We start from the raw sequence: 22,097 nt of genomic DNA, 5'->3' as shown, positions 1-22,097 counted from the left end.
AGCAAGGCTACCTTCTACAACCAATTTCATGCATTGTTCCTGTCACTACGGCAGCGTGGTTCTGGTTCGAGGAACTAGAAAAGTCGCTCAGTAGAGAAACTCCATATGAGGAGGTTATGGACAGAGTTCACGCACTTAAATTGGCTAACTCTTTTATTTTAGATGCCGCTTTGCAATTAGCCAGATTAGCGGCGAAAAATTCAGGGTTTGCTATCGTGGCGCGCAGAGCGCTTTGGCTAAAGTCTTGGTCAGCGGATGTGTCATCCAAGACAAAATTGCTTAACATCCCTTTCAAAGGTAAAACTTTATTTGGACCAGAATTGAAAGAGATTATTTCAGACATCACTGGAGGAAAGGGCCACGCCCTTCCACAGGATAGGTCTTTTAAGGCTAAAAATAAGCCTAATTTTCGTCCCTTTCGCAGAAACGGACCAGCCTCTAATTCTGCATCCTCTAAGCAAGAGGGTAATGCCTCTCAACCCAAACCGGCCTGGAAACCAATGCAAGGCTGGAACAAAGGTAAGCAGGCCAAGAAGCCTGCCACTGCTAACAAAACAGCATGAAGGAGTAGCCCCCGATCCGGGACCGGATCTGGTGGGGGGCAGGCTCTCTCTCTTTGCTCAGGCTTGGGCAAGAGATGTTCAGGATCCTTGGGCGCTAGAAATAGTTTCTCAAGGTTATCTCCTGGAATTCAAGGAACTACCCCCAAGGGGAAGGTTCCACAAGTCTCACTTATCCTCAAACCAAATAAAGAGACAGGCATTCTTACATTGTGTAGAAGACCTGTTAAAGATGGGAGTGATACACCCAGTTCCAATAAAGGAACAAGGAATGGGATTTTATTCCAATCTGTTCGTAGTTCCCAAAAAAGAGGGAACGTTCAGACCAATTTTGGATTTGAAGATCCTAAACAAATTTCTCAGGGTACCATCGTTCAAAATGGAAACTATTCGAACGATTCTACCCACCATCCAGGAAAGTCAATTTATGACTACCGTGGATCTAAAGGATGCGTACCTACATATTCCTATCCACAAAGAACTTCATCAGTTCCTAAGGTTCGCTTTTCTGGACAAACATTACCAGTTTGTGGCCCTCCCATTCGGATTAGCCACTGCTACAAGGATTTTCACAAAGGTGCTAGGGTCCCTTCTAGCGGTTCTAAGACCAAGGGGCATTGCAGTAGTACCTTACTTGGACGACATTCTAATACAAGCGTCGTCCCTGTCAAAAGCAAAGGCTCATACGGACATCGTTCTAGCCTTTCTCAGATCTCACGGATGGAAGGTGAACAAAGAAAAAAGTTCTCTGTCCCCGTCAACAAGAGTTCCCTTCTTGGGAACAATAATAGATTCCTTAGAAATGAGGATTTTTCTGACAGAGGTCAGAAAATCAAAACTTTTAAGCTCTTGTCAAGTGCTTCATTCTGTTCCTCGTCCTTCCATAGCGCAGTGCATGGAAGTAGTAGGATTGATGGTTGCAACAATGGACATAGTTCCTTTTGCACAAATTCATCTAAGACCATTACAACTGTGCATGCTCAAACAGTGGAATGGGGATTATACAGACTTGTCTCCAATGATTCAAGTAGATCAAAAGACCAGAGATTCACTCCGTTGGTGGCTGACCCTGGACCATCTGTCCCAGGGAATGAGCTTCCGCAGGCCAGAGTGGGTCATTGTCACGACCGACGCCAGTCTAGTGGGCTGGGGCGCGGTCTGGGAATCCCTGAAAGCTCAGGGTCTATGGTCTCGGGAAGAGTCTCTTCTCCCGATAAACATTCTGGAACTGAGAGCGATATTCAATGCTCTCAGAGCTTGGCCTCAACTAGCAAAGGCCAAATTCATAAGGTTCCAATCAGACAACATGACGACCGTTGCTTATATCAATCATCAGGGGGGAACAAAGAGTTCCCTGGCGATGAAAGAAGTGACCAAAATAATTCAATAGGCGGGGGATCACTCCTGCCACTTGTCTGCGATCCACATCCCAGGAGTGGAAAATTGGGAAGCGGATTTTCTGAGTCGTCAGACATTCCATCCGGGGGAGTGGGAACTCCATCCGGAAATCTTTGCCCAAATAACTCAATTATGGGGCATTCCAGACATGGATCTGATGGCGTCTCGTCAGAACTTCAAGGTTCCATAAAATATGGAAAAAATATATCTGTTGGTGTGAATCCAAAGGATTCCCATGGAATAAGATAAAAATTCCTAAGATTCTCTCCTTTCTACAAGAAGGTTTGGAGAAAGGATTATCTGCAAGTTCTCTAAAGGGACAGATCTCTGCTTTATCTGTCTTACTACACAAAAGACTGGCAGCTGTGCCAGATGTTCAAGCTTTTGTTCAGGCTCTGGTTAGGATCAAGCCTGTTTACAGACCTTTGACTCCTCCCTGGAGTCTAAATCTTGTTCTTTCAGTTCTTCAAGGGGTTCCGTTTGAACCTTTACATTCCATAGATATTAAGTTACTATCTTGGAAAGTTTTGTTTTTGGTTGCAATTTCTTCTGCTAGAAGAGTTTCAGAGTTATCTGCTCTGCAGTGTTCTCCGCCCTATCTGGTGTTCCATGCAGATAAGGTGGGTTTGCGTACTAAGCCTGGTTTTCTTCCTAAGGTTGTTTCTAACAAAAATATTAACCAGGAGATAGTTTTACCTTCTTTGTGTCCGAATCAAGTTTCAAAGAAGGAACGTTTGTTACACAATTTGGACGTTGTCCGTACTCTAAAGTTCTATTTAGAGGCTACTAAAGATTTCAGACAAACATCCTCCTTGTTTGTTGTTTATTCTGGTAAAAGGAGAGGTCAAAAAGCGACTTCTACCTCTCTTTCCTTTTGGCTTAAAAGTATTATCCGATTGGCTTATGAGACTGCCGGACGGCAACCTCCTGAAAAAATTACAGCTCACTCCACTAGGGCTGTGGCTTCCACATGGGCCTTCAAGAACGAGGCTTCTGTTGACCAGATATGTAAGGCAGCGACTTGGTCTTCACTGCACACTTTTGCCAAATTTTACAAATTTGATATTTTTGCTTCTTCGGAGGCTATTTTTGGGAGAAAGGTTTTGCAAGCTGTGGTGCCTTTCGTTTAGGTGACCTGATTTGCTCCCTCCCTTCATCCGTGTCCTAAAGCTTTGGTATTGGTTCCCACAAGTAAGGATGACGCAGTGGACCGGACACACCTATGTTGGAGAAAACAGAATTTATGTTTACCTGATAAATTACTTTCTCCAACGGTGTGTCCGGTCCACGGCCCGCCCTGGTTTTTTAATCAGGTCTGATGAATTATTTTCTCTAACTACAGTCACCACGGTACCATATGGTTTCTCCTATATATATTTCCTCCTGTCCGTCGGTCGAATGACTGGGGTGGGCGGAGCCTAGGAGGGATCATGTGACCAGCTTTGCTGGGACTCTTTGCCATTTCCTGTTGGGGAAGAGAATATCCCACAAGTAAGGATGACGCCGTGGACCGGACACACCGTTGGAGAAAGTAATTGATCAGATAAGCATAAATTCTGTTTTTTATATGGGACTTCCATAGCGCCGGTATTACGAGTCTTCCCTGGAGGCCAAAAGTGAGAGGTACAGACTCTACCGCCAAGATTCCTAACGCATTTTAAAGTCAGTAGTTATGAGTTTTACGCTACAAAGCTGTAGCATAAAACTCATAACTAAAGTGATAAAAAGTACACTAACACCCATAAACTACCTATTAACCCCTAAACCGAGGCCCTCCCACATCGCAAACACTAAAATAAAATTATTAACCCCTAATCTGCCGCTCCTGACATCGCCGCCACTAGAATGAACATATTACCCCCTAAACCGCCGCACTCCCGCCTCGCAAACACTAGTTAAATATTATTAACCCCTAATCTGCCTCCCCTAACATCGCCGCCACCTACATTATACTTATTAACCCCTAATCTGCCGTCCCCAATGTCGCCGCCACTATTCTAAATGTATCAACCCTTTAAACCTAAGTCTAACCCTAACACCCCCTAACTTAAATATAATTAAAATAAATCTAAATAAAATTCCTATCATTAGTTAAATTATTCCTATTTAAAACTAAATACTTACCTGTAAAATAAACCCTAAGCTAGCTACAATATAACTAATAGTTACATTGTAGCCATCTTAGGGTTTATTTTTATTTTACAGGCAAGTTTGTATTTATTTTAACTAGGTAGAATAGTTACTAAATAGTTATTAACTATTTAATAACTACCTAGCTAAAATAAATACAAATTTACCTGTAAAATAAAACCTAACCTAAGTTACATTAACACCTAACACTACACTACAATTAAATAACTTACATAAATTAAATACAATTAAATAAATTAAATACATTTAGCTAAATTACAAAAACAAACAAATACTAAATTACAGAAAATAAAAAACAAATTACAAGATATTTAAACTAATTACACCTAATCTAAGAGCCCTATCAAAATAAAAAAAGCCCCCTCAAAATAAAAAAACCCCTAGCCTAACCTAAACTATCAATAGCCATTAAAAGGGACTTTTGCAGGGCATTGCCCCAAAGAAATCAGCTCTTTTACCGGTAAAAAAAAATACAAACAACCCCCCAACAAAAATACAAACAAACCCACTACCAACACAACCAACCCCCCAAATAAAACCCTAACTAAAAAACCTAAGCTAATAATTAAGGAGAGTTATAGAAAAACCATGCGCTAGATGAGATCAAAGCTACACATAAAAAACAGGCAATCCCTGAGCCTGAAAAAACAATCAGAGGAGAAATGTAAGGATATATGTGAGCGCCTATAAGTGTAAAACACAAATGGCAATAGATCTTTTTATATAATGGCTTCTTTAGTATAATTTATTTTAATTTTTGTTTTATTTTTTGGGGTAAATGTAGTATCCTTAAAGTATTACTAAGGTTAGAAGGACCAAAAGTTTAGTAATATGAATAATTAAAAACTAAAGGTAATATATAATTGTTTATTGAAATATAAAATTAATTATTAATTCATAAAAGATTGAAGTTTAAAAAAAAAGAATAATACACACAGACGATGCTAAAATAATAAATCTCCCTATTGGTACCAATATAGTAGCTAATCTAATGGTAAAATTAATGTAAAAAAACTCTTAAAATATAATCCTGTTTGTAAAAGCAATAGCAATCAGTAGTAGGTTTGAGTAATAACAGTCTGTTTGTAGACATACATTTCTAATGTTCTTAAGAGTAATCCTCTCCTGTTGGTATTATCTCTTAAGTCTGTGCACAAAGTTTTTTATAATTACCACAATATGCCCTCAGGCAAAGTGAGATGTATCCTCCAGTTATCCGTTTGAGTTACCTTGTAAACACCTTTTAAACAGAATGTTTCCAAGAAAAGACACTCCTTTTGTTCAAAGTAGTTTAAGATCCGAAACAGATTGCAAACAAAATCCGCTGCCGATACTCGTCTGTTGCAGGAGACGCCAAACACTCCCATGTCGGTTCCTTTGACACGCCCAAAAATGCGGGAAATGACATCAGCGGTTAAGTTCCTGATGTCCTTAGCAGCGTTAGTGTATCATCAGTGTATCATCCGTGTATTGGCAACGCGTTTCAGCTCCTTGGAGCCTTTGTCAAGCCATACCGGATGATACTGTTATGGTCCCTTTATACCTCTAGCGTCATTGCTAGATTTGTCTTTGTTAATTGAAACATTACATTTAAATTGTATCCTTATGTTACTAGTTGTTAGCGCTTACTACAAAGTGTCCATACTTTTTAGATTTGTTCGCATAATAAACAGGAGTATTATATATTGCTTGTATAGAAACAGCTTTCCACATAAACCATTTTGTTTCATTGTGTAATCAAAAGAGAGGTAAAAATAAACACAATAAGATTGGAATTTCAAGAGGTGAAAATTGTTTTTAGTTGAATTAATAATTGATAAATTTCCAAATCAGATAAAAAAAATTTAGTTTAAGATAAATAAGTATAAGTATATTTATATCGTATATTAGTTCTAATAAACATGATTTAAAAAATATTAAAAATATATTACTATTCAATATGGACCTAAAACCAATTGTAAACTGTATTTATAATTGTTTATCTTTTTTTAAAATATTTAGTCATTATTTCACCTACCTATAGATATTTCTTAGGGAAATATCTATTTATCTAAAAGTTAATGTGTTCATAAAGGATGTAGGTATAAAAGCAATTTAATATTATAAAATTAATATAAACTAATGTAAAAACTAATATAATTTTTTTTTTTAATTTATTTTTTATTTTTTATTTATTTATTTAAAAAAACTCCCTAGTTCAATTTCTAAATTGAGACCCTGTGGATGTAGTGTATCTAAAATCCATTTACTCTCTAACTGCAATAATTTATTATGTGTATCCCCTCCTCTTGTTTGTTTGGGCAGTTTGGCTATCCCCATATATTGAAAACATTTTAGATTACCTCCATTAAGGCAAGATGTTGAAAAAATAGATAGAAGGTCTCTATTAACAAAGAAACAAAAAGAATCAAATGCTGATCAAATCAGCACAATTAAAGTACCTTTTGTCACAGAATATAATGCCAATCATAAAATAGCAGAAAAAATTATGAATAAATATTGGCATCTGTTAAAGCAAGATAAAATATTAGGACCTTTAATTAATGATACACCCCAATTTGTCTATAGAAGAGTGAACAACCTGAAAAATAGGCTAGCCCCCACCACCATAAAGAAAAAACGAAATAATGACAGAGACTTAAAAGGAAATTAAATAAAAGGTTTTTTACCTTGCTTTATCTGCAAATCCTGTAGACATTCACAGAAGAGCAAAACAGTTAGTTCCAATATAAATAAAAGGGAATTTAAAATTCAGGATTGTATAAGATGTACAGATAGCAATACGGTGTATGTAATCCAATGTAAATGTGGCCAACAATATGTAGGAGAGTCGGAAAGACCCCTACGGGAAAGAATCAGAGAACACATCCTATCAATCGAAAATATGGATAAAGAAAGGAATAAGGACCTACCAGTCCCTAAACATTTTAAACAATGTAATGGAGGTAATCTAAAATGTTTTCAATATATGGGGATAGCCAAACTGCCCAAACAAACAAGAGGAGGGGATACACATAATAAATTATTGCAGTTAGAGAGTAAATGGATTTTTAATTTAGATACACTACATCCACAGGGTCTCAATTTAGAAATTGAACTAGGGAGTTTTTTTAAATAAATAAATTAAAAATTAAAAAAAAAATTATATTAGTTTTTACATTGGTTTATATTAATTTTATAATATTAAATTGCTTTTTAAATTAATCAAATATTTTATGAAAATATATATTTAAGATGATTCAAATGCCTTATACCTACATCCTTTATGAACACATTAACTTTTAGATAAATAGATATTTCCCTAAGAAATATCTATAGGTAGGTGAAATAATGACTAAATAGTTTAAAAAAAGATAAACAATTATAAATACAGTTTACAATTGGTTTTAGGTCCATATTGAATAGTAATATGTTTTTAATATTTTTTAAATCATGTTTATTAGAACTAATATAAGATATAAATATACTTATACTCATTTATCTTAAACTAAATTTTTTTTATCTGATTTGGAAATTTATCAATTATTAATTCAACTAAAAAATTTTTTCACCTCTTGAAATTCCAATCTTATTGTATTTATTTTTACCTCTCTTTTGATTACACAATGAAACAAAATGGTTTATGTGTAAAGCTGTTTCTATACAAGCAATATAAAATACTCCTGTTTATTATGTGAACAAATCTAAAAAGTATGGACACTTTGTAGTAAGCGCTAACAACTAGTAACATGAGGATACAATTTAAATGTAATGTTTCAATTAACAAAGACAAATCTAGCAATGACGCTAGAGGTATAAAGGGACCATAACAGTATCATCCGGTATGGCTTGACAAAGGCTCCAGGGAGCTGAAACGCGTTGCCAATACACGGATGATACACTGATGATACACTAACGCTGCTAAGGACATCAGTAACTTAACCGCTGATGTCATTTCCCGCATTTTTGGGCGTGTCAAAGGAACCGACATGGGAGTGTTTGGCGTCTCCTGCAACAGACGAGTATCGGCAGCGGATTTTGTTTGCAATCTGTTTCGGATCTTAAACTACTTTGATCCATCCTCTTCTTCCGGCGACTCCCGACGAATGAAGTTTCCTTTAAGTGACGTCATCCAAGATGGCGTCCCTCGAATTCCGATTGGCTGATTGAATCAATCGGAATTAAGGTAGGAAAAATCTGATTGGCTGATTGAATCAGCCAATCAGATTCAAGTTCAATCCGATTGGCTGATTGGATCAGCCAATCAGATTGAGCTCGCATTCTATTGGCTGATCGGAACAGCCAATAGAATGCGAGCTCAATCTGATTGGCTGATTGGATCAGCCAATCCGATTGAACTTGAATCTGATTGGCTGATTCAATCAGCCAATCAGATTTTTCCTACCTTAATTCCGATTGGCTGATAGAATCCTATCAGCCAATCGGAATTCGAGGGACGCCATCTTGGATGACGTCACTTAAAGGAAACTTCATTCGTCGGGAGTCGCTGGAAGAAGAGGATGGATCCGCGTCGGCTGCTTCAAGATGGTCCCGCTCCACGCCGGATGGATGAAGATAAAAGACGCCGCCTGGATGAACATGTCTACCGGTCCGGATGTCCTCTTCTTGCCGGATAGGATGAAGACTTCGGACCCTCTTCTGGACCTCTTCTTGCCGGATAGGATGAAGACTTCGGACCCTCTTCTGGACGGATCGGTGATACCCGGCGTGGTGAAGATAAGGTAGGGAGATCTTCAGGGGCTTAGTGTTAGGTTTTTTAAGGGGTGTTTGGGTTAGATTAGGGGTATGTGGGTGGTGGGTTGAAATGTTGGGGGGGGTATTGTATGTTTTTTTTAAATGCAAAAGAGCTGTTTTCTTTGGGGCATGCCCCGCAAAAGGCCCTTTTAAGGGCTGGTAAGGTAAAAGAGCTGTTAACTTTTTATTTTAGAATAGGGTAGGGCATTTTTTTATTTTGGGGGGCTTTGTTATTTTTTTAGGGGGCTTAGATTAGGTGTAATTAGTTTAAAATTCTTGTAATCTTTTTTTATTTTTTGTAATTTAGTGTTTTTTTTTTTTTGTAATTTAGTTTAGTTGATTTAATTGTAGATAATTGTAGATAGTTTAGTTAATTAATTTATTGATAGTGTAGTGTTAGGTTTAATTGTAACTGGTTAGGATTTATTTTACAGGTAATTTTGTACTTATTTTAACTAGGTAGCTATTAAATAGTTATTAACTATTTAATAGCTATTGTACCGAGTTAAAATAAATACAAAGTTGCCTGTAAAATAAATATAAATGCTAAAATAGCTACAATATAATTATTCGTTATATTGTAGCTATATTAGGGTTTATTTTACAGGTAAGTATTTAGCGTTAAAGGGACACTGAACCCAAATTCTTTCTTTCGTGATTCAGATAGAGCATGCAATTTTAAGCAACTTTCTAATTTACTCCTATTATCAATTTTTCTTTGTTCTCTTGCTATCTTTATTTGAAAAAGAAGGCATCTAAGCTTTTTTCTTAGTTCAGAACTCTGGACAGCAATTTTTTATTGGTGGATGAATTTATCCACCAATCAGCAAGGACAACCCAGGTTGTTCACCAAAAATGGGCCGGCATCTAAACTTTCTTTCTTGCATTTCAAATAAAGATAGCAAAAGAATAAAGAAAATTTGATAATAGGAGTAAATTAGAAAGTTGCTTAAAATGTCATGCTCTATCTGAATCACAAAAGAAAAAATGTGGGTTCAGTGTCCCTTTAAATAGGATTAATTTATTTAATAAGATTTATTTTATTTCGTTAGATTTAAATTAAATTTAACTTAGGGGGGTGTTAGTGTTAGGGTTAGACTTAGCTTTAGGGGTTAATACATTTATTAGAGTAGCGGTGAGGTCCGGTCGGCAGATTAGGGGTTAATAAATGTAGTTAGGTAGCGGCGACGTTGGGGGGGGGCAGATTAGGGGTTAATAAATATTATGTAGGTGTCGGCAATGTTAGGGGCAGCAGATTAGGGGTTCATAGGGATAATGTAGGTTGCGGCGGTGTACGGAGCGGCAGATTAGGGATTAATAATAAAATGCAGGGGTCAGCGATAGCGGGGGCGGCAGATTAGGGGTTAATAAGTGTAAGGTTAGGTGTGTTTAGACTCAGGGTACATGTTAGGGTGTTAGGTGCAGACTTAGGAAGTGTTTCCCCATAGGAAACAATGGGGCTGCATTAGGAGCTGAACGCTGCTTTTTTGCAGGTGTTAGGTTTTTTTCAGCTCAAACTGCCCCATTGTTTCCTATGGGGATATCGTGCACGAGCACGTTTTTGAAGCTGGCCGCGTCCGTAAGCAACGCTGGTATTTAGAGTTGAAGTGGCAGTAAATTATGCTCTACGCTCCCTTTTTGGAGCCTAACGCAGCCCTTCAGAGAACTCTAATTACCAGCGTTGTTTAAAAGGTGCGGGGGGAAAAAAAACACGCGTAGCTAACACACCCCTTCTAACGCAAAACTCTAAATCTAGGTGATAGTTTTTAATTTTGATTTTAATAAACTGATTTTAAACGTATTGGAAGCCTGAGTTTTTTTTTATCCTATCCGGAGCTGACACCAGGAGTTTGTGTATTCTTGATCCCAGGCAAGGCACCAGTGAGCTGGGACACTGATAGATCCCAGTATGCCTTACTCAGCACAGTAGGGTGCTGCTGCTCTTGTGAGTATAACAACAGCACAAGATATTCACATATCTCTCTGCAACCACAGTGTTATGCTAGAAGGTGCCCTCTGTTTTGTGATCTTTTCACAGATTTTCTATAATTACATTATTGGATACTTATTTGTATCACTCTGTATTTGATATGATCTCTGGTCACTAATCATTTATTCTACACTTCTGTTTATCCATCCCACCAACAGAAGGTGCATGATAAATAGTGCTCTAGTATGCATAGATGAATGAGCAGGGTAATTTTTTTTAAATTTTTTATCTTATCTAACAGCATTACCATAAATATTTCTTCACTTTTTAGGTTGAATATGAATGTTTCTGTGACCCTGTGTACAAAAGTAATCTATTCACAGGAGATGAAGTTTTCACCTCCAGGGGAATTACTTGCTGAAGTTCCTCTTCCAAGTGGGGTAACGCCAGACACAGAAGAAGGCTATTTACTTTACCGGTCAGTTAGAACAGCTCTTCTGGCACTCTACCCAATGCAAGGTGACAAAGTTTACCAGGTGCATGTAGATGCTAGTATTGGCCCAGAAAGCAGTATACTGCTCCAGTTACCAGAACGGTGCTGTCAGGAGATGCTGCTGAAGCCAGATACGTCCTATCAGCTGCAAATCAAGTTTCAGTTGGATAGACTGCAGTTTTGCAAATACCATGAGGCTGTAGACCGGCTTTTAGATGAGAATCTGGTGCTTCCAGACTTGCCAAAATGTCATCCACCTAAAAACCAGAAACCACCGTCATGGGGTAATGAAAAGCAGAAACTGGCATCGGCCTATATCACAGGTCCAGTGGAAGCACAGGTGCCCCCTCTTCTCATCTATGGTCCGTTTGGAACTGGAAAAACATATACGATGGCAAAAGCAACTCTTGAAGTGATTAAGCAGCCGGGCACAAGAGTGTTGATTTGCACCCACAACAACAGGTACTGTTTGCATAGTCATACACACAGGTATACACTGCACTCACTAACCACCAGCATCTACATTCAAATACCGTTTTCACTTATAGTTACCATTTGCTTCTATGTATAAGTACCATCTAAATAAACAAATAGTTACCAACCAATGATGGCTCTATGGAAGCACCATTACTGTGTGACTGCTGAGAGAGAGGGTAAAAATACAAAGCTTTTCCTGTCTTACCATACCCCTCAATCACATAGCTACATCCTAAACTGGCCAACTCCACCATGCCACTCCCAGCTATGCCTACAAAACACACTGACTCCACACACTAAAAAATTCTGCCCACTGTGACTTCAAGCACCGTAATGGACCATTAAGAGTAGTAGAACTACATAATCAAGAAATGCATAATAAAAAGGCAATGGAATAAAACTTTCAAATGAGCAGTAGATGTTATTGTTGATACATTTCAGTTAGTTCCATTTTCCTGTCCTCAGTATCCTATGACAGACATCAGCCAATCACAAAATGCATATATATATATATATATATATGTATGTACTGTGAACATTTTGTGAAAATGATTGTACACAAGCAAATTGGAGAGTTTTTTTTTTATTGTATCTACATCATGAAATTCAATTTTGACTGAAGTATCCCTTTAAAGTGAATGTCAATTCAGATGAATCGGTGCCCGTTTTTTAATAATCCTATTAAAAACAAGGGCACTTTAATTAATCAAAATTGACATTTCACTTGTTTTCTTCAAATACCTTTTAATCTTCACAGCCGCTCCAGCGATTGTCCCAGCCGTCAGAAGCCTCTTCATACGTCAGAAATGACGAATTCGGCTTCCTCCAATCATGGCTTCCCCCCCCAGGGGAATCATGGCCTGAGGCAACGCCGTGATTGGAGAAAGACGGATTTGTCATTTTGGACCCGCGAAGAGAGCTTGCGACGGGCGGAAGAAGAGTTGCAGCGGCTGTCAGGATTAAAATGTAAGTATTTGAAGAAAACGAGTGAAATGTAAATTTTGATGAAATAAAGTGCCCTTGTTTTTAATAGGATTATTAAAAACCAGGCACCGATTCATCTAAATTGACATTAACTTTAATGATTCAGGGTAAATATTTCCCATCCCCCGGTACCAGTTATGTGTACTTACAAGTACAATATGTATGAACAAATACCATGTATACCTATCTACATATTGATTTTGTCGGCAGCCACAGATATCAGTTACAGACAGGTGCCGTCTGTATAGCCATACAAGAATATTCTGTACTCACAGCTAAATACATTTTTTTCCCCTATAAACAAAATTTAAGGCTACAGAATAATTGAATTTACACAAGGAATCAGGTATTATCTGTACCCCCAATCATAAAAGAGACGTGGAAGGCAAAATTAAAATTGTATGATTTTTTCAATACTCCAGCTTGCTTGTGTTATCCAGTTTACTATTTTCTTTTGTTATCCTTTGTTGAAACTTAGTTCCTTCCAGGATCTGTGTTTTTTCTTAAAGAACTAAAGGGGCATGATACCCAAATGATGATTCACTTTAAAGTGATGCAGCATAACTGTAAAAAGGTGACTATAAAACATCACCTGAACATCTCTATGTAAAAAAGGGAAGATATTTTACCTTGAAATTTCCTCAGTAGCCACATTTCATTGTAAAATAAACTGATAATGCTGATTTTATGCTCACCCTGCTGACAGACACCTGCACTGCAGCTAGCTTGATAATGTGCTGAATAAAAAGCGTGTCTGCTACAAAGCAAAAGCTTATTTGAATGAAATAACTTAAAGGGACATGAAACCCCAAAATTTTCTTTCATGATTTTGATAGAACATACAATTTTAAAAAACTTTCCAATTTACTTCTTTGATCAATTTTGCTTCATTCTTTTGTTATGCTTTGCTGAAGGAATAGCATTGCACTACTGGCAGCTAAATGAACACACCTAGTTAGCCAATCACAAGATACAATTGTGTGAAGGCACCAATCAGCAACTAGCTCCCACTAGTGTGGGAAATGTGCATATTCTTTTTCAATAATGGATACCAAGAGAACAAAGCACATTTGAAAATAGAAGTGAATTTAAAAGTGTCTTAAAATTACATGCTCTACCTAAATCATGAAAGTTTAATTTTGACTTTCCTATTCCTTTAAAAATAATAAGTTATAAACTTAACTTGACAGTTTTATATTCAATAGTAATAGCTACAAAACTGCCAAATTTCAGCACATCTTTTGTTTCAAAGTCAAAATTAAAATTTACACTGGGCAGCTAAAATATGTAGGATATATATTTAGTAAAGGAGGGCACTCACAGGATTTGAAATAATCAATAAAGTTTATTTTGAATACATCAAACGTTATGCGTGAAATGTCATGGTCTAAGTTTTTTTCACTCTCCGTCGGGAGCACGGCTGATTAGCCGGAGAAAGATTTAAACTAGTCTTGAAGAAGGCTCATTGAAAGAGCCGAAATGTCGACCATGAAATTTCACGCATAACGTTTGATGTATTCAAAATAAACTTTATTGATTAAGTCAAATCCTTTGAGTGCCCTCCTTTACTACTAAGCTTTGTATTTGAACCATGAGGAATGCACTCAGGTCACTATTTTGTCACAGAGGTTGGAGTGCTGGGCCACCGGCTATTTGACATTATATATATATGGTACACTTAATTTTTATTTTTCATGTTAATGTTTTGTACCTCCATACACACATTGATACTGGCCCAGATTACAGCTATACCATTTTGACTAATACTTACATGCTGTACAAATACAATCTGTACCATATACTAATTTCAGCTGAAAAGTCATTATTATTTTCTGCACTTACATATTATTTGTATACCACCTTTTTCCCATTGTATAAAACCTGTCCTCACCTCCTAATTTCATATTTGATTTCTATTTACAGTGCTGCAGATTTATATATTCGAGAATATTTCCATACCTATGTGATGTTTGGTCATCCAGAAGCAATTCCCCTGAGGGTAAAATACAGTTATAGTCCTCTAAACAGAACTGACGCAGTCACTTTGCAGTACTGCTATCTAAATGAAGACTGCAGCTCCTTCTTAATACCTACAAGAAAAATCCTGGACCAGCATCGTATCATTGTGACTACTGCAGAGACAGCACGAGACCTAGATGTACCAAGAGGCTTCTTCAGTCATATCCTGTTGGACGAAGCAGCTCAGATGCTGGAAAGTGAGGCTCTGATTCCCTTGGCTTTAGCAAACCATTGTACACGTATCATTGTGGCTGGAGACCACATGCAGGAGACTGCCAAGTTGTTTTGTGGAGAAGCTAGCACAGCAGGAGAGAAGCACACTTTACTCACCCGCCTTTTTTCTAATTACCAAAGTAAAGACTGCCCAGCTGCTAAAAGTGGGCGCATCATCTTTAATCAAAACTACCGCTCAGCTCCTGCCATCATCTCCTTTGTGTCCCGCTGTTTCTATGTTGGACGTGGGGATGCTATAGAAGCTTGTGCAGGGGCTACAGCAGCTCCTCCACCTAATCAACATACACTAGGGCTCTGCCACGTACATGGACCTTCCACCCGTGATGGAAGCTCGTGGGTAAATCATCCTGAGGCGTTGCAAGTGTTAGAGGTGGTTAAAGAAGTTATTCACCAATGGCCGGAGAAATGGGGAGCTTTGAAACACAGCAGCATCTGTGTTGTGTCCCATGGAAGTCAGGTAATAAAACAATTATTCAGGAAAGCAACACAAAATCACATGTAGCTAGAATCATTGATCCAAGTAAATATAAATTCTAATTTAGGTCAACATAATTCCATAAATTTATAGCAAATCATGTCATTGTATTACTTTTCCCTAATGCTCATGTCTACATTTAAATCATATTAATTTATTTGGCCTTCTGTCCATTCATCTTCTCTTGTTCAACCTTCTTTGCATTCTGTTCATCTCAATCACTGCTCATCTCAATCACTGCTTCTATCTCAGTGTTTGTTATTGCATTCTGCCTCTTCTGAGCATGGGAAGAAACTGACTTCCTGTTTCTCTAACATTAACTGAACAGTAAACCAGTTTAAGTTGCTCTAGAAGATGTATTACATCAAACTATATATGCTTTCCTGTAGAGACCCCAGTCCCCTTGTTGGGCTGTGACAGGAAGTTAAAAAATAAAAATAAAAGGTAAAATGCTTTTAAAATGATAAATACTACATATTGTTATAAGTTCTATTAAGTATAAACCACTGCTTAGTGGGGTTTTTATTACAGCAATGAAACAGACTTTTATATCACTTTTAATACCTCCCATTTTCCCTGTAAATACACATTTATTTATTTAATTTTCTTAATACCTTATCAACCATTGTCGTACCTTGAAGTGAGGCATGCCGTTCTAGTACAGCTTTGTGGCTATCGGTGAAGCTGCGTTAGTAAAACCCTTAACAACCGTGGAAGTACAGGGTACATTGGTCATTAAGGGGTTAATATATAGTATGGCCTAATTAAAAAAAAAAACCTGTTTGTGAAACCAATACCTTGCTGCAAAAAGCAACAACTTGAAAAATAAGGAATTCATAAAGTTTTGTTCCCACCCCTTTTTTTACATCTGTAAGTTAAAGGGACATTAAACTGCTGGGCCTAACTGCAATACTATGGTTACTTCTCACTATGCTATTGCTGCGGCATAAAAGCTGTTCTCTTTTTTTTTTTTTTTTTTTTTTAATTTTTATTTTTATTGAGGTCATAAAGCTTTGAACATAAACAAGCTTACAGGACAATAACAGACATAGGCATATGTCTCAGCAATAATATGATTATTAAACAAAGCTCATAATTTACAACTGACACACAAAGGAGAAGAACAGTTTCACAGGTAAACTCACGTGTTTGGAATTATATAAACAGGTCCTGTGTATTGGAATACTAACCTCTTTTACAACTATGACATTACTTCCCAAACCAACAAGTTGTAACTCATGGACAAGTAGAGAAAAATATGGGGAATATATAAAACTTAAAAATAGCATTGTTTAGATCAGTTATGTCATAGAAAGTAGTGAAGGGTGGGGGGATATCCTTAGCCGCTATATTGCAACCAGTAGATAAAATAAAATAGGGAGAAATACTAGGGAATCTGCGTTCCTTTGTTTACTTAGTAAACTAACCCCGGGGGAGGGGGGAGGGCGGAGCCAGAGCATCAATACCTCTGAACCTATAACCATCGGTTAGACAATGTGCCTGGGGTAGTGTCTATAAAATAGAGTTAAGAAAGTTCTAGGGCGCAGAAAATTGAGGTGTAAGCATAGCGCTTATTATGTCTCAGAAGGAGTTCACTGTACCCAAATATGGACTAGTACAAATTATAGTCTATAATGTCATGGAGCTATGAAGCCAGCTATCGTGCGAACCAACATATACATGGAGATCATTCAATCTATAGTATATCATCTGACTTATTGAAACAAGATCTTTAACCTATAACTAAGACGAGCAGACTGAACTCAGTCATTATTAAAGCTGCAAATTGGGTGCTAGTGTGATTTTTTAGCATTTCATAGCAAATATATAAACTTATTTCAACAGGTCATCATAAGCCTTAATATAAGTCTAACAGGGCCAATGAGGTATTAACTAATAAGAACAAACAAAACCACTTTAACAAATCAGTGCAAACAGTAGGCAAAAATCTATACAGATAAACAGTATACATGTTTCTGACAAATACAGTATGTTTCTCGCAGAAAGCAGAACTATTAAGTAACGTAAATCCAATGCATAGCCGCTCTAGAAATTCTCACAGAAGAAATTCTAATATCACCTAAAGCAGGATGACAGATAGTAATGTGTACATATGGCAATAAAGAACAGTGTCAAAATAAAAGTTGGTAACTCCAGTTCGTCTATAGACCCACGAATTTACACAATAGTAAGAGGTAGATTTAAACATAGGAAATCACTTGTAGACCTCAAACGGCATATCTCTTTTTTATAACAGTAGTAGCTTTAAGTTATAAAACACTATTAATGCCACGCTGTCTCGGCCGCTGACAGCACAGCAGAGCGCTATGAATCAATAAAGCAAAGAAGTCATCCATAAAGGTGGGTGTCATATAATAATTAAATATTCACCATAAGTAAGGTACTCCTAAAAGTGGGCATATTATTTTGTTATTCCAGTCTCCAGGAGAGTAAAATATAAACAATCAGATAAGTGGAGTCTATTATATAATTATACCCTGTGTATATTCTCATTCAATATATGGGCATAGATGTATACAGAACCAGAGTTAAACTACATGGATTGTTATAAATAGTCTTATTTAAGACCAGTACCCTTCAGGATAAGCCTTAGGCCAATCTTATAAAATAATTTTCTGCAGAACTGTAACATTACAAACATGTTTATAACTAGTATGTCTAATAAAATAGCGGTATTATAGGTATGGGTGAAGTTCATAATACAAAGCAGAGAAACTTCAACACCCATATAGACACACATATTGAATATATAGTGCACAATTATAACAATACAAGGAACAGTATTGCCACAGACTATAAAGCTTATCGACATCTTAAACCAGAGTCTAGAAATGTTATCAAAGAATGCTAAACAGGCATATCAGGTATTTAAGCCATCTCTAGTAAATCAGCCTGGTGTTATGAGGGCGTCATCTAAATTAAATAAAACAATTCAAATAAAGATTATATATTGAGCACATGTCATACATTGCTAGTAAACAGAACTAAACTCAAGAAGCTGCTTAGCTATTGTTAGAATCTGAGACTACAAGTGTGTCTGCTATAATCAAACTGCATTGTCTCTGGATAGGTCTCAGCCTACCCGATACCGGCCCTCCTGCTGGTTTGTAAAATGATATTGGTGTAAGGAGTGTTCACTGTTCGAGGACCTTCAGATGCCTTTATCCACGTCTGTAGGTCTGAATCCCCAGTGTTACGATAAGAGTGCACTGAAAGTGAAATTGTTGCGTCATATCTCTCTTTTTTACATCGGTATTGGGCACTGTTTTCTGCGATCCCCTGCCAAAAGTCTAGGCCTCTTTGTGCTGATTCCATCCCCATGACTTCTGACCGGCAGATCAGGGAATTCAAGGACTGCTCCCACGGACCGGTTTCATCCCACGAGGTCAGATTGGTCAAGATAGGTAGCCAGTGTCTTTGCTTCTGCTTTGTGCTATGTGACTGCTCTCCCTGAATTGGTGGTAAAGGGACTCCGGTCAGTATCGTCACAAGTTGTGTGTTAGCAAAATGCTCATGTATAAGCTCGAGCACTGCCACCTCAAAGTTCGTGAAGATAGCTTGTAGGCATTCCAAAATGTCCGCCATGTATGAGGTCGCGGATTTAGCAGAAAGACAGCCGCAACTGCACTGGGCTATGCCCTTACACCAAACCAGGATTGTAATTAGGTCAGACGAGAGAGGCAATGCTCAGCAGGTTAGACTTCGTCAATTGAAGGCCACTGCCTAGTCCAAAAGCTGTTCTCTTATTTTATTCCTTTAAAGTTGCTGCATGATGAAGCTCTGCCTCTTCACGCTGGCCACCATCTTGGACCACAGGTATTCTCACAGCCTGTGACAAAAGTAGAGAGAGTGCATTTACAAATCAGTAAGGTTGTCAGCTTTTTGACAATTGTATAATGTGCTTCAGGTTCGGGTGTATGATACAGAGCAGGAGCTTTACAATTTTGCACTGGCTACACTACTCTATATTATTGCTGGGTGGTTTTTTTAATATATTAATCAACTTTAAAACTGTGTAAAAAAAAATGTGAAAGTGAAAAGTTCACACGCTGTATCATGCACACTAACCACAAGCAAATGATATAGCTGACAACATCACTGTTGTTTGATTATACTGCTTCTGTCACAGAGTGTTAGACTACCTAAGCTCCAAGGTGGCGGCTCCCAGCAGGGCCACCACTAGAAATTTTGGGGACCCTGACTTAAAGGGACAGTATACACTAATTTTTATATAACTGCATGTAATAGACACTACTATAAAGAATAAGATGCACAGATACTGATACAAAAATCCAGTATAAAACTGTTTAAAAACTTACTTAGAAGCTCTCAGTTTAGCTTTGTTGAAAAGGTAGCTGGAAAGCCCACTGCAAGTGGGAAATAAGACCCCCCCCTTCTTTTGCATATGAAAAGACCCTTTACACAAACAGGAGCAAGCTGGAGAACTTTGGGGCTTGGTTAGGAGTCTGAAAATCAGAGCAATGTTATTTAAAAATAAGCAAAACTAAACATTTAAAAAAAACAAAAAAAAAAAAACTTCATGGACTATATAAATAGATCATCTACAAAACATTTATGCAAAGAAAAAATGAGTGTATAATGTCCCTTTAACCATTGATCAGGCCCCCCCCCCTTTGACATGTGCAATTTTTTACCAAGTGACTAAAACGTATATGCACTTTATTCTTAAGTGTAGTCAAACTTGGAAATGTTGTAAAGGTAGTAACACACAGACACACTCATACACTGAAATACACACACTCACACATAAGGATTCACATATAGATACTCTAGCAGACACGCAAAGAAACACACAGACACTCACACAGACACTACTTGTTTACATTGACCTGACAAGTAATGAGCTAGACTACAGTTTTGTCAAAAAGGAGATTTACAAGACAACATATGTTGTTCTGATTATCTTTTTGTCAAGGAAGATGCCAACTAAATGATGACAAGAGCATGCAGTGGCTGAAAGGAAGGGCCCTGAACTGCCTAAACAATAATTGAAAGGTTAAATGGTGGACTTCTGGAAAGGTCTCATTAGTCTCAAAGTCTGTAGAAAGATGTGAATAATCAGTAGTAAGGTCAAAATGTCCTAAAAAGGAACAGACAATGGACATACACACAAACTCAAACTTGCATATACACCCAAGGAAATACAGAAAGAGACAGCCTCAGAAAACACACAAAGACATACACACACACACACACGGAGACACCCACAGAAAGCACACAAAGACATACACACACAGAGAGATAACCACATAAAACACACAAAGACATACATGCACACACACCCTCACTGAGACATCCACAGAAAACACACAAAGACATACACACACTCTCACAGAGACAGCCACAGAAAACACAAAGACATACACACCCACCCTCACAAAGGCATCCAAAGAAAATACACAAAGACATACATACACACACCCTCACAGAGACACGCATAGAAAAAGCACAGAGACATACGTACACACCCTCACAGACATCCACAGAAAATGCACAAAGACATACAGACCCACCCTCATAGAGAAACCCATAGAAAAAAATACATACATACTAATAGAGACACAAACAAAAGCACAAAGACATAAACACAGACACCCACAGAAACACTCACAGGAGGTAAAATTTCTGCACATTGCATCCCCTAAATCAACAGTGTGTGACATGCATGATACAAAAATAGCAGAAATTAAGAGATCACTTTTTCAAGAATCATATTTGTAAATGTGCAAACAAAAATAATTCTGTGAATTCAAAATTGTACATTAATGATATGGGTAGATGGCTAGGTGAAGAAAAGTACTTTTGAAAGGTTGACATATCTTTGTGTCCCCCCCCTCCCCAACCAAGAGCACCACTTAAAATATGGTGTACAAATGTTCCCAATTGTCAGCTGTACTTATGGATTTTGAAAATGTTGTACTCTATATGGTCTTGGTGGAACCATAAGCTGTGGTACTCAGTCTCATACCATTAGATCTGGTTAAATGCAGGATTTAGACTTGTTTGTATGTATTTCAAAATTAAGTCAGCTGTAGTGGAAACTGAACAGTGTTAAGTTAACCTGTCTCATTTCAAACACTGAGTAATCTTAGTCTGAGAGTATAACATTTTATGCAGATGTAAAAATTTTAGATAAAATGCCTCCTTACATCTGGAAAGTCCTTTCATAAAGGGACAGTGAACTGGAATGTAATTAAAATATATATATTAATAAAAAAACATCATATCTGCCAAAAGGGCACCTACCATTTGTGTATTGAGGAGGAATCATTTATGCATGGTTTTAAATATAGAATTTCTACAGCATTGTCAAATAATCATAAATACACTGCTGCTAAAAAAAATGTGTTTTTATGGCCCCCTGGCCCAACCATACTACTACTACCACACTGAAGTTACAATCCGAAATTGCACAAAGAAATAAAAAAAATTTGCTAAGGAAGTCCTACCTCCTCTGCAAATGAAAGTGATCTGCCGTCTGACTCAGGCACACACTGTACAAACTTAAGTGCCAAGTCTGTCTCACATTGTGCATAGTGGTTTAGTGCACACTCAGAAATCCTCTCAAATGCTAATGCTTTACTCCTTGTAATAACATTT

The 22,097-nt window shown here is 37.4% G+C and overlaps 1 protein-coding gene across 1 annotated transcript in view; it reads left to right on the top strand.

Annotated features, from left to right (window-relative positions):
- HELZ2 (helicase with zinc finger 2) overlaps positions 1–22,097 on the top strand; it is a 463,733-nt gene that overhangs the window by 63,268 nt on the left and 378,368 nt on the right. Inside the window, exons 6-7 of the mRNA XM_053715946.1 lie at positions 11,105–11,728; positions 14,651–15,437. Of these exons, the coding sequence (XP_053571921.1) occupies positions 11,105–11,728; positions 14,651–15,437 (1,411 nt within the window). The remainder of the gene's footprint in view (positions 1–11,104; positions 11,729–14,650; positions 15,438–22,097) is intronic.

This window comes from Bombina bombina, chromosome 1 (genome assembly GCF_027579735.1).
Source record: "Bombina bombina isolate aBomBom1 chromosome 1, aBomBom1.pri, whole genome shotgun sequence".
NCBI lineage: Eukaryota > Metazoa > Chordata > Amphibia > Anura > Bombinatoridae > Bombina > Bombina bombina.
This window is presented reverse-complemented; position numbering and strand designations above follow the sequence as displayed.